The following is an 11,065-nucleotide window of genomic DNA, read 5'->3' on the forward strand; positions in this document are numbered from 1 at the left end:
TTGTTGTCTTATAGTGAATTTTCTACCAAATTGATTATAATATAAGATTTATATGTTTTGCCTAAAATTTTCTATTCCATAATTTTTTGCCTAAAAATTGTTAAAGCAGTAAAGATAATTTTGTCAATTCATATGCTATAATAGTGATTAATGGTCCCATCTCATTGATATGAGTGTTGAATAATATTTCTGAAACTTTAAAGATGTCAAGTGATATTACCATAAATTTCGTTAAAAAGGTGTAGAGTCGCCCTTTTATATGTTCGAGAGGCAAAAGTATGCACTTAATAGTTGAAGGGTTAAAGGTTAACTAACTAGATAGTTCGAGGACCATTCAAATTTTTTACCCCTCATCTTAATCTAATTAAATTTGTTGTAGATTCAAACTCAATCATTAGTGGGTAAATCTAAATCACTCAAATAATTATATTCTAATTTTTGCATAGATATATTTCTCATTTTTTCCTCTTCTTTAACTTCTATTCTTTTTTTATCAATTTTATACTATTTCCTCCCTTGCTTTCATACAAGTCTAATAAATTTCCTAAGTGTTAATTGATTATTTGCATTAATACCTAAATTATTTTTAGATTCTTGAAAAGCGACAAAATTTGAAACTCACTATGATCACTATTTTAGGTTCCTCTGTGCAATTTTTGTATATATTTTCCCTTTCTTCGAGTAAAAATTGATTTACTAACTTGCTATGTTGTTATTTTTTTATTACAATGATATGCTATTTTGTTGCTAACACAATGTGGAAGAAAAAGTAAATAAAATTTAGTAGCGGACTTATTCAAAATGATTTAATTATATAATAATAAAATAAGTTTAAACACACAACAAAATGATTTAGTTATATAAATTGGTGAATAATTATTAAAATGTAGTAATCGGACAAAATAAATGGGATATTCATGTAGAAGAGAAGTGATAAAGATTTAATATGCTGACTGTTTTAAAATGGGTCTAATCAAATTATCCCTTACAATTTGGCTTGACAAATGAATCTTCTATAGATATAAGAATGAACCCGTACGATTATTGTTACGGAGAAAAGGATTTTTTACTGAACATCAAAATAATGCAGATAGAGTGATTTCGGACTAATCAATTGATCCATCAGATTTTGGTATTCCAAAAATGAATATGATTAGAAATATTAACGGTTAATGGAAGACAAATATAACTTTAATTAAGGAGTTAAAGGTTTCTAATTTGAAGTTTCAATTTTTAAATTTGAGATGGTAATAGACTTTCATTAACAATTAATATGGATTCATGAATTAACAGTTAATATGGATTCATGAATTAAAATAAATGAAAAATCCAAGAAAAAAAAGAATGGATAGTTTGGAAGCTATTGAGAAGCTCCTCCACTTAAAAGCCACTCTACAATACATAGATTCATACATAAATACATGCATACCATAGTTTTTAAACCCGACCTGGCGGTTCGACCGGTCAACCCAGCGAACCGGCCGTTAAACCGAATCGATTATCTAATTAGATCGTTTCTACAAGTGAACCGTTGACTTTTCAATGGAACGGTTCAACAGGATAAAACCGGACCGATTTTGTGGACAAACCGATTTTGAGGAAAAAAGTCTCTCCAAGCCCTTGCTTGGATTCAAACCCAAGACCTTTGGTCTTGTTCATGACACACTTACCATCAGACCACTTTGTCATTTGTTAATTAATGGCCATTCTTATGCTATATGAACGTTTTGTTAATTTTATCTTTATTTTTTTTAATTCTCCAAAACAAATTTATTTGGAATCTTTTAATAAAACTTATGACCCCTATATTCTATAAATTATAAAATAGATTTCAAAAATAACATATTACATAATTTATTTTAAAGAAAAATATTGTTTTTAATAATTTTTTGCACTTAAAATTCGTAAATAACCTAGATAATTACAGTAAACATATAAAATTTTACACTTGAAGTTTGGTGGATTACTAATTAAATTTATGTTTTGCTGATTCTTATATGAATTAAATATTCTATAGCAAATTAAATTAAATGAATATTTGTTATGACATTATTTATTACAATTTATATCATATATCCTATATCAAAATTTATAAGATATAATATTTAAATATATTTAGTGACCCACTGGCTCAACCACTCACCCACCGATTGAACCAGTGACTCGTTGATCTAGGCCTGTCAACGGGCCGAGTCCGAGTCGGAATTCATTATTCCGGACCCGGACCCGGCATACCAAATCGGATCCGGATTCGACCCGTTTACCCAACTGGTCTTCTACTCTATGTTCCGAATCCGGATCTGACGGGTCTCGGATCCGGGTCCGGGTCTACCCGAAAAAAATTATGAAAATTGACAATTTCTAATAAAAATGAGAAAAAAATATATTTGTAAACTAATTTCTAACTAATACAGAAAAAAACCAAATAAGAAAATAAATCAAATTAACTTTACTCAAATACATCACCCTAATCAAATTATATTAATAAATATACATATTTTAAATTATTAATCCATTTATATCCGGATCCGGGTCTAATACGGGTCGGAATAGTATATTCCGTATCCGACCCATTTTTTGTTTGACAAAACGGATCCAGATTCGGGTCCGGATAACGGAATTAAATCCCAACCCATACCCGCAATAATTTCACGGATCCGGGCCGGGTCCGGGTCTAGACCCGGACCGTTGACAGGCCTACGTTGATCCACCTCCTTCGCCGGTCTCCTTTTCGGGCCGAGTTTAATAACTATGATACATACAAACATATATACACACACATAAATTCCGGCAATTACTAAGTCTTCTATCAATTATAAATTCCTTCAACATATTAATTGCTTAATTTCGTTTGAATTGGGTAATTCGATGAAAGCATTGAAATCTACTCAAATCGCTCTAGTTGTTTGGATTAGTCAAAAGTCATTTGAAATTATAATTGATCAATTAACAAAATATATTTTAAACACTATAATAATTTGTGATTTACAATTCAAATACCTTTTCAATAATCTCAACAATTAGAGAGATTTGAGAGGCTTTCAAATTCTTCATCAAATCCCTCAATTCAAATACATTTACTTCTAATATAGGATTTCTCTTCATTTTTTTAAATATTTTTGATTTATCAAAGAGAAGTTTGCTAGCACTAGTTTAATACTAGGGATAATTTTAGAAACATCCCTTGAGGTTTCACGAAATATCACCTAGTTCTCCTGAGATTTTTAAGATCTCGCTCAATACCCTTGAAGTGATAATGAGACCATATGCCTAGGGATGGCAACGGGGCGGGGTTGGGGCGGGAGACCCCGACCCCCCGACCCCCGTACCGTCCCCCGCCTCCCACTCCTCCCGTCCCGCCCCGCTTCCCCCGCGGGATTAATAAAATTTTATTATAGTTAAATTTTAATAAATAATCAAGTACTAAAATATCAACACATCATCAAGTTATTATTCATTGTAATTTTACAATTAAAACTCATAAAAACAATCAAATAAAAGTTATTTGAATACAATCCAACATAATGAAATAAATACAACTAAAATAGTCAAGTTTTCACTTTTGGTATAAATACAATCACTAATTCATTATTGCGTTTGTGTTTTTTTTTGAGAAAAAAGTGTTATTCTATTAAGTGTAATTAGAAATTTAGTATAAATGTATTAGTAAATTTAGTATAACTAATTAATAAATTCTATTAGTAGACATGTCTAATTATTCGTATAATTGATAATATCAATTATGTTACATACACTAATATACATTATATAATACATCTAACTAATAATATCATTATCATAAGTTTATAACTAATTAAATTACATATTATATATAATTGTATATATATATATTTATATATATATATATTTTTGCTGGTGGCGGGGCGGGGGATGGGCGGGGGGTATACTCCCCCGCCCCCCGTCCCGTTACTAAACGGGGGGAAAAAATTCCCCCCCGCCCCCGCCCCAACCCCCGCCCCGAGAGCCCCCCGCCCCCATTGCCATCCCTACATATGCCAATATCAAATGTGAAGAATTGTTAATAATACCCTCATATTTAAAATTTCTAAACTTGTTTTCTTTCTCTAATTTCTTGCTTTTCTTTAACAATGTCTATACATACATACGTACATTCATATTATATATATATATATATATATACATATGTAATTGAATTGCAAATGTCAATGAAATATAAAATTTAATCAATGAAAAGTTCAGTGCATTTGGAGAAGACTAGTTGCAGGTTCTTGTTTTTCATTTTTTTTGGTATTTCACAACTATATTTATCTATTTATTTATTTGTTCCTATTCATGTAAAGCGCAAGAAGCTCCGAACTATGCGATTTTTCAAATTCTGACTTTTTCTTTTTATAATAAAATTTTCATCTTTCACACCCATAAAAAAGTCTGTATATTTTGAGTAAATTCTCTATATGATATTGAAGTTGAATTTCATCTATTGTTGAGTTTTTTTGCTCACATGTATAAGTTTTATAAGCTAATTGCCTTCATCACTATGGAGGGTTTTATTTGTAAAAATGGTAGTGTTTGCTTTTACTGTTTTTCTTTGCTATAAAAGTGACTATTAGCTATAACATAAATTTTTATCAACTTTCATCCTCTCACTTTTAAGATGGTTCCAATTTAGTACTTTTTTTTTCTTGATTTGTAAAATGTTCATTTTTTTTATAGCCTAAGAGTATTAAGGGCACTAAAATAGTCTCTCTCCTCAAACATGAATTTTCTAATATTACCTTTGGTTAGAAGGGCTAGCAATGTTATCAAAATGTCAATTTAAGGGGCGCTAAGTGAGATTTTAAAAACTTCAAGGGAGTTAAGTGATATTTCATAAAACCTCAGGGAAGGTTTCTGAAATTATCCCTTAATATATATTGCCTTTCAAGGTAATTGAATCTTCACCCAAGCTAAATCGGGAAAAAATGTGTGGCATAAATCGGGAAAAAATGAAAAGAAAAAACGAAACAAAAACTTCGCTAGTTTATGCATAAAATTGTGTGGCACGTGCCGGCCTGCACAAGAAAAGGCCAAAGGGCCAAATCTAGATCCGACGACCGTATCTTCCCGTCAATACCGGGAACTCCCAAAGAACCCCTCATCCAACGGTCAAAACCCATCCTTCCTTATCCACCCTACGATCAATTTTTCAACGGTCCAGATAAACCCCAAGTGGCTCCACCCCATTATCTATATATTCACACGTAAAACTCGGTCCACTCCCCACAACTTCCCATATTTCAGTCTCTCCCATTTTTATTTGAACAATTTCTCACTCTTCTCTCAGGACACTTTCCTCTCTTGTCCATCTCTGGTAGCACTTTGTGCTTTTAAAAAACACACACAGTACACACACTGCTGCTCTCTGAGTGCTTGAAATTCACACGCAGTACACGCACTAAATCAGGGTCGGGAAGGGATGAAGCCGGCGTCAGAGTACATGATAAGACTATCTCGGTACAGGATGACCCACTAGTTTGAAAAAGAGAAAATTTCAAGGGTTGAGATTTTCCCTTAGGGGGACCATTATAATTGTAATGGACGGTCAGAAGAGCCAGGCGAAGCTTACGAGGACTAACTCCTCACTTCTCCGGTCATCTCCGACCATCCGATCATCCATCCACAGCTTATCTTCCGTGAGCGAGATCACACCTGATCATGACGAGGAAGCAGCAGGGTACCATTACCAAGACCTAGAAGAACAGAAGCCTCACTCCAAACCCGGTTCAACCACCAGTTCGTCCAGGGTGGTTTCCGGTTCAGCCCGGTTGGCTCCAGTTCTTGTTCTCTGCTTGATTTCTATGTACACCCTTTTCGTTTTCTTTAACAGGGATGAAATCGCCTCGTCGGAAAACCTTCTTTTGGCTCTGATTTTCGTCGCGGTTTGGCTGTTTTTCGCACAACGGAATAAGGGTTTAATCCACCAGAGTATAAGTGTTCTGAAGCATTTGTTTGATGAGTATGGGAAGAAAATCGGGTGGTCGTCGAAGAACCAGTCAAAATCGGTTCAATGGTTCATCGGTGAGCAGCCGGACATGGGCACCAAGGAGGTCCAGAAAGAGAAAATTTTGAAGAAATGTATAAAAGAAGGTGTGGAGTTTTACAGCAATGGGGATTTTTATGAAGGGGAGTTTCATAAGGGTAGGTGTAATGGGAGTGGAGTGTATAACTACTTTGGGAATGGGAGGTATGAGGGGGACTGGGTTGATGGGAGCTATGATGGGTATGGGATAGAAAGCTGGGCTAGAGGGAGTAGGTATAGAGGGCAGTATAGGAATGGCCTAAGGCATGGGTATGGAGTTTATAGATTTTATACAGGAGATTCTTATTCTGGGGAATGGTTTAATGGGCAGAGTCATGGTGTTGGAATGCAGACTTGCTCTGATGGGAGCTGTTACATTGGTGAATTCAAAGCTGGTGTCAAACATGGCCTTGGTGTTTACCATTTCCGGTCAGTAAAATATTTCGTGGGCCTTTTTTTTGGCTTATTTATGAATACTTTTTTAGATTTGTGTAATATTAAGTTGTTTGATGGATGGAACAGTACAAATAATTGTGGGACTAGTTTAAAGTGATTTAGGACTTGATTTTTTAGGTGCTGCTATGTTTTTGAAGTCTGATTGTGTCGTGATTTTTTCGGGTTATTGTTTAAGCAAGTTGGAGGGGGATAATTTGGATTTCCTTTGAAGGGGCAGTCGTAAGTTGTGTTGATGTTGGGTTGAACATGAGGATTGGATTGCTGTTGATTTCTTGTTTCTTGCTAGAGCAAGATGAGTGGAATTGTTGAAATTGGCTTGAAATTGATGGAGATTTGCTTGGTACAATTATTAAAAGCAGAAGGTAGGGCTTCCATGTTTTAGGAGTGGTTGGTTGGACTTTATGGCAGCTTCTGCTGCTATTTGTATTTGTTTCAGTCCTGCCCCCCTGCTCAGCTTTTCTATAATCTTAGTGTTGACTGAGTCCAGTTGCATTATATGCTACTGTGATTTGCAAAATTATTTTGAGTAGCTCAATGTACAATTCTAACCTTCACGTTGAAGCATTTTGGATTAGTCATTGGAAGATGTTTTATTTGTTCAATTTAGTAATTCCTTTTGGAATTTAGAGATATGAAAGCTTTGTAGGAGGTTATTGATGAGAAAGTGGCTCTGATTCTTGTGCAGGAATGGAGATAGATATGCTGGTGAGTACTTTGGAGATAAAATTCATGGTTTTGGTGTTTATCACTTTGCCAACGGCCATTGTTATGAGGGATCATGGCATGAAGGCCGAAAGCAAGGCTTTGGAATGTATACGTTTCGAAATGGTGACACAAAATGTGGGGAATGGGATCTTGGCAATCTTAAAAATCCCTCACCTCCATTAAACGAGGCAGTCCTTCGAGCAGTGCAGGTGAATCACTCAACGATGATTTCTTGTTGCCCTTGTTTTAATATCCTATGAAAATTTTGGCCTTTTGACAATTTCTTTGTGTTCATTTTCTTTGTTTCTTGTTGTAATTGCAGGCTGCTAGAAGAACTGCAGAAAAAGCGATTCATTTTCGCGGAGTCGATGAACAAGTAAACAAGGCAGTCATGGCTGCAAATAGAGCTGCCACTGCAGCAAGAGTGGCTGCTGTTAAAGCAGTTCAGAATCGGATAGATGGAAAATTTTGCGATACTAATATCTAAGATTTCTTGGCAATTGTAAATTTTATTACTGAGTAAATTTCTATGTACTACAAATCTGAGCCACCCCTGTGAGCAAAAAGCTCATTGGAGGTTGAGGGAGAGTTGAGCCTGAGCTTTTGGTTGACCAACACTTGTATATAGATCCAGTTGTACATCTATGACATAGCAATTTTCTGAAAGCTCCTTTCTCCGCGGGTAATTCTCCACTTGCAAGTATGTCAGGTGCTGGGCTCTATTTTTTGGTGTTTTTAACACTGCACTAATATGAGACCATGTTCTTGATCCCAGCTTGTCCTCAGCCTCATCATTGCCCTGTCAGTCTTTGCTATAACTCAGTGTCTATCCTATGGCTGTTGTGACTATTATTGTTTTCGCATTTTGAAAGGAACAAGTGACAGAATTTCATTGTCAGATTGGGGTTTCTAACATGATTACAGTTTTTAATAAGTACATGAAATTATGACTCGGAGGAATTAGATCAAATGATGACTAGGAGCAGTGGGTGCATGTCTTCTTCCGTTCTCATTTATTGCAAGAGTTTGAAATTTAGAAGCAAAGCAACTCAGTGTGAAATTTCAAATTTGTGTGGTACTTCATCTTTTCCCATAAAAAATTGATAAACAAAAGAAGAATGCAATAATAGGTGGGTTTAGATTTGTGATGCGTTGTATGCGAGATAAAAAAGGAAAATGTGAGTTGGAAAATGTGTTTATGATGCAAGTGAAATAGTATTATTTGAGATAATTTGCTATTCAAAAAAGATGGGTTGGAAAATGTTTCCTTAATTTTCACAACTTTTGAGATTCATTTCTTGCATTGATTATCAATCACTACACCAGAAGAAGGGTATCCACTCCATTCATATGAGCTCATTAAGGCACTCAGCAATGAGAATTAGAGGTGTTGGATTTAAATCCCTTATTTTTTCATCCACTCTTTCTTTATTGAAAATAAATTTTAACCTGTCCCTTCCCGCTTTTTAAGTCTCACTCCTTTTTGATGAATTTTTTTTTAAAAAAAAAATCGTAGCCAATTCATCAAAGTACTACGAGAACAAACGTGGAAAATAGTTGCCATTTTGTTCAGCCATTGCAAAATCACCAGATTCTTGTTGTTTGACTTTCGAATCTACAATCTACAGTACACTACAACACAGAAACTATTCTAATTACGGAATTTTCCATGTTCACTGAACTAATAATCCGTCCTGCACCTGTACACATGGTTGGTCGCTGGTGATAATTCAACTTATATTAATGTTTTATGTCCTTCTAGTCAAATCTTTTTGTTTTCTTGAACGAATGATGAATTTTTTAAGATTATTTTAGATAACTTTTCTTCCCTTGAAAATCTATTGAGTTATTATAGTTTATGTTATACTGATCTACATGTAAAAATTTGGTGATATGATTGAAGGAAAATCCGGTGTCTCCTGAATTGCTTAGGCAGTTTCTCGTCTGCGAATTCAATTTTTATTTTTGAAAAAATATATATTTATTGCAAAGTTGACAGTACTCATTGGGCCAATTGTTCTTAGCAAATAGCAATCGCTTTGTGAAACATAAGATTCAAGGCCTTTGTGATATGGTGGAAGTAAAAATTCACTTTATCCCAGAAGATCAAAGTTTAACATTTCACTCTTACATCTCAAAACTTTTTAATCAAGATATTTTATGAATTAATTTTGTATACACCTGACAATAATGTATACAATGATAGGTTTGAATACATGATAAATAATTTAAATTTGAAATTAAAATTAAAATTTTTTAAAATTACATATAACTCGTATAAAAGTTATCTCATAGGGTGACACATAGTATCTTTGTATGAGCATGTAACCAAAATTAGTGCTATCAAATGAATCGAGCTATTCATTAACTTAGCTCATTTAGACTTGTTCGGATTCAATAATGACTCGTTCAAAAATTTATATGAGTTGAGTTTGAACAAACATTTTGGTTTGATAAGTAATCGAACGAACATTACCTCGTTTGCAAATTTAAACGATCATTTGCTTAATCATTATTTCACAAAATTTAGAATCATTACTGTTTTTCTGCTATTGTTCCTTAATAGTTAATATTATAGATAGGTAGATTATATTAATTTTGTGAGAGAAAGATCCTAGATTCGAACGTCTCATCTTGAATCTGTTTGCGAACAGCTCGTTTATATTAAATGAGTCAAGTTTGAATTAGAATTTTGCTTGATAAATTGAATACGAATGCAGATTTGAAACTCAAATATTATCGAACAAATACGACTCTTGTTCGTATTTGAATAGTTTCACCAACAGAACTCAAATTTGAGATATTCATGTCAACTCGACTCGCCTATAGATCTAACCAAAATCACATGAATTTTGGAAGCCACGATCCGACAGCTAGAACCCTTATCTTGGCACTTTCGTATCTTTGCATGAAAAGTCTACTTTTTAAATATTTGTGAGATCTACTGCCATAGTGCCATGTACAGGCCTGTTCTAACATATTCTGTGCAAGGAAATTATTGGTAACCTATCTACTCCCATGCCCATGTCACAGGTAGAGGTCGATTCTCATAACGCGAGAAGACGTAAAGAATCTTCGCACCATGAAAAGCTGTAGTAGACTTCCACCTCCTGTAACCAATATTTTTTTTTTGGGGTAAAAAATAAGTTGAGATGGTTTCGATTCCTATCATCAAAATACCATCTTTTGTGAGAAAATAACCTTTTTTATTAATTGAATCAAATTATAGCTGTAATTAATGATTCATCTCATGCAAATTTTTTGGAATTAAATAAACCATATTTGAATATCATGCAAAAACTAACATTATTGACTTATTTGAAAAGAAGTACTTGAATGTTGTTAAAATTTGTGAGAAAATTTCTTGTTTAGATATTTATAACAATGAAACATATTATTGAAACCAGAAATCCAAAAATTTCATAGAGTAGGTAAGAAAAGTCAAAGGTGATAACGTAAGTAGGATACAGAAATTACCTAATTGTTTATGTGGGACAAGTCAGTTTAATTTGATGTTGAATCACTGGAGATCTTTTCCCAAAAAAGAAAAAAAAATGAGTATAAGAGAAACGTTACTGGAAATACATATAATAATGTATTTATTTATCATGAAGTAAGTAAGAAAAGTCAAATGTGACAGCGTAAGTAGGTTAGAGAAATTAATTACCTAATTGTTTATGTATGACAACTCAGTTTAATATGATATTAAATCACTGGAGATCGTTTCACAAAAGAGAAAAAAAATAAAATGAGAATAAGAGAAACGTTACTAGACAAGACATAATGTCGATGCATCATGAATTCATGATTTCGCCACTAACACAAGTTGCTAATCTGTGAGGTGGTACCAAAACACGTCACGTA

At 33.8% G+C, this 11,065-nt stretch overlaps 1 protein-coding gene across 1 annotated transcript; it reads left to right on the forward strand.

Moving 5' to 3' along the window:
• Window positions 1-5,261: 5,261 nt before the first annotated feature.
• Window positions 5,262-7,867, forward strand: LOC113748767 (phosphatidylinositol 4-phosphate 5-kinase 9-like). Its single transcript, XM_027292312.1, has 3 exons — window positions 5,262-6,469; window positions 7,182-7,410; window positions 7,524-7,867. The coding sequence occupies exons 1-3, from the start codon at window positions 5,556-5,558 to the stop codon at window positions 7,686-7,688; spliced, it is 1,308 nt and encodes a 435-aa protein (XP_027148113.1). The 5' UTR covers window positions 5,262-5,555; the 3' UTR covers window positions 7,689-7,867.
• The last annotated feature ends 3,198 nt before the right edge of the window (window positions 7,868-11,065 follow it).

Source organism: Coffea eugenioides, chromosome 10, assembly GCF_003713205.1.
Source record: "Coffea eugenioides isolate CCC68of chromosome 10, Ceug_1.0, whole genome shotgun sequence".
In the NCBI taxonomy this organism is placed as follows: domain Eukaryota; kingdom Viridiplantae; phylum Streptophyta; class Magnoliopsida; order Gentianales; family Rubiaceae; genus Coffea; species Coffea eugenioides.

Bases quoted from the DNA above. Each gene is read 5' to 3' on its own strand.
- LOC113748767 (XM_027292312.1), top strand. From the start codon at position 5,556: ATGGACGGTCAGAAGAGCCAGGCGAAGCTTACGAGGACTAACTCCTCA. The intron at 6,470-7,181 runs GTCAGTAAAATA...ATTCTTGTGCAG, and splicing joins CTTGGTGTTTACCATTTCCG to GAATGGAGATAGATATGCTG. The intron at 7,411-7,523 runs GTGAATCACTCA...TTGTAATTGCAG, and splicing joins CAGTCCTTCGAGCAGTGCAG to GCTGCTAGAAGAACTGCAGA.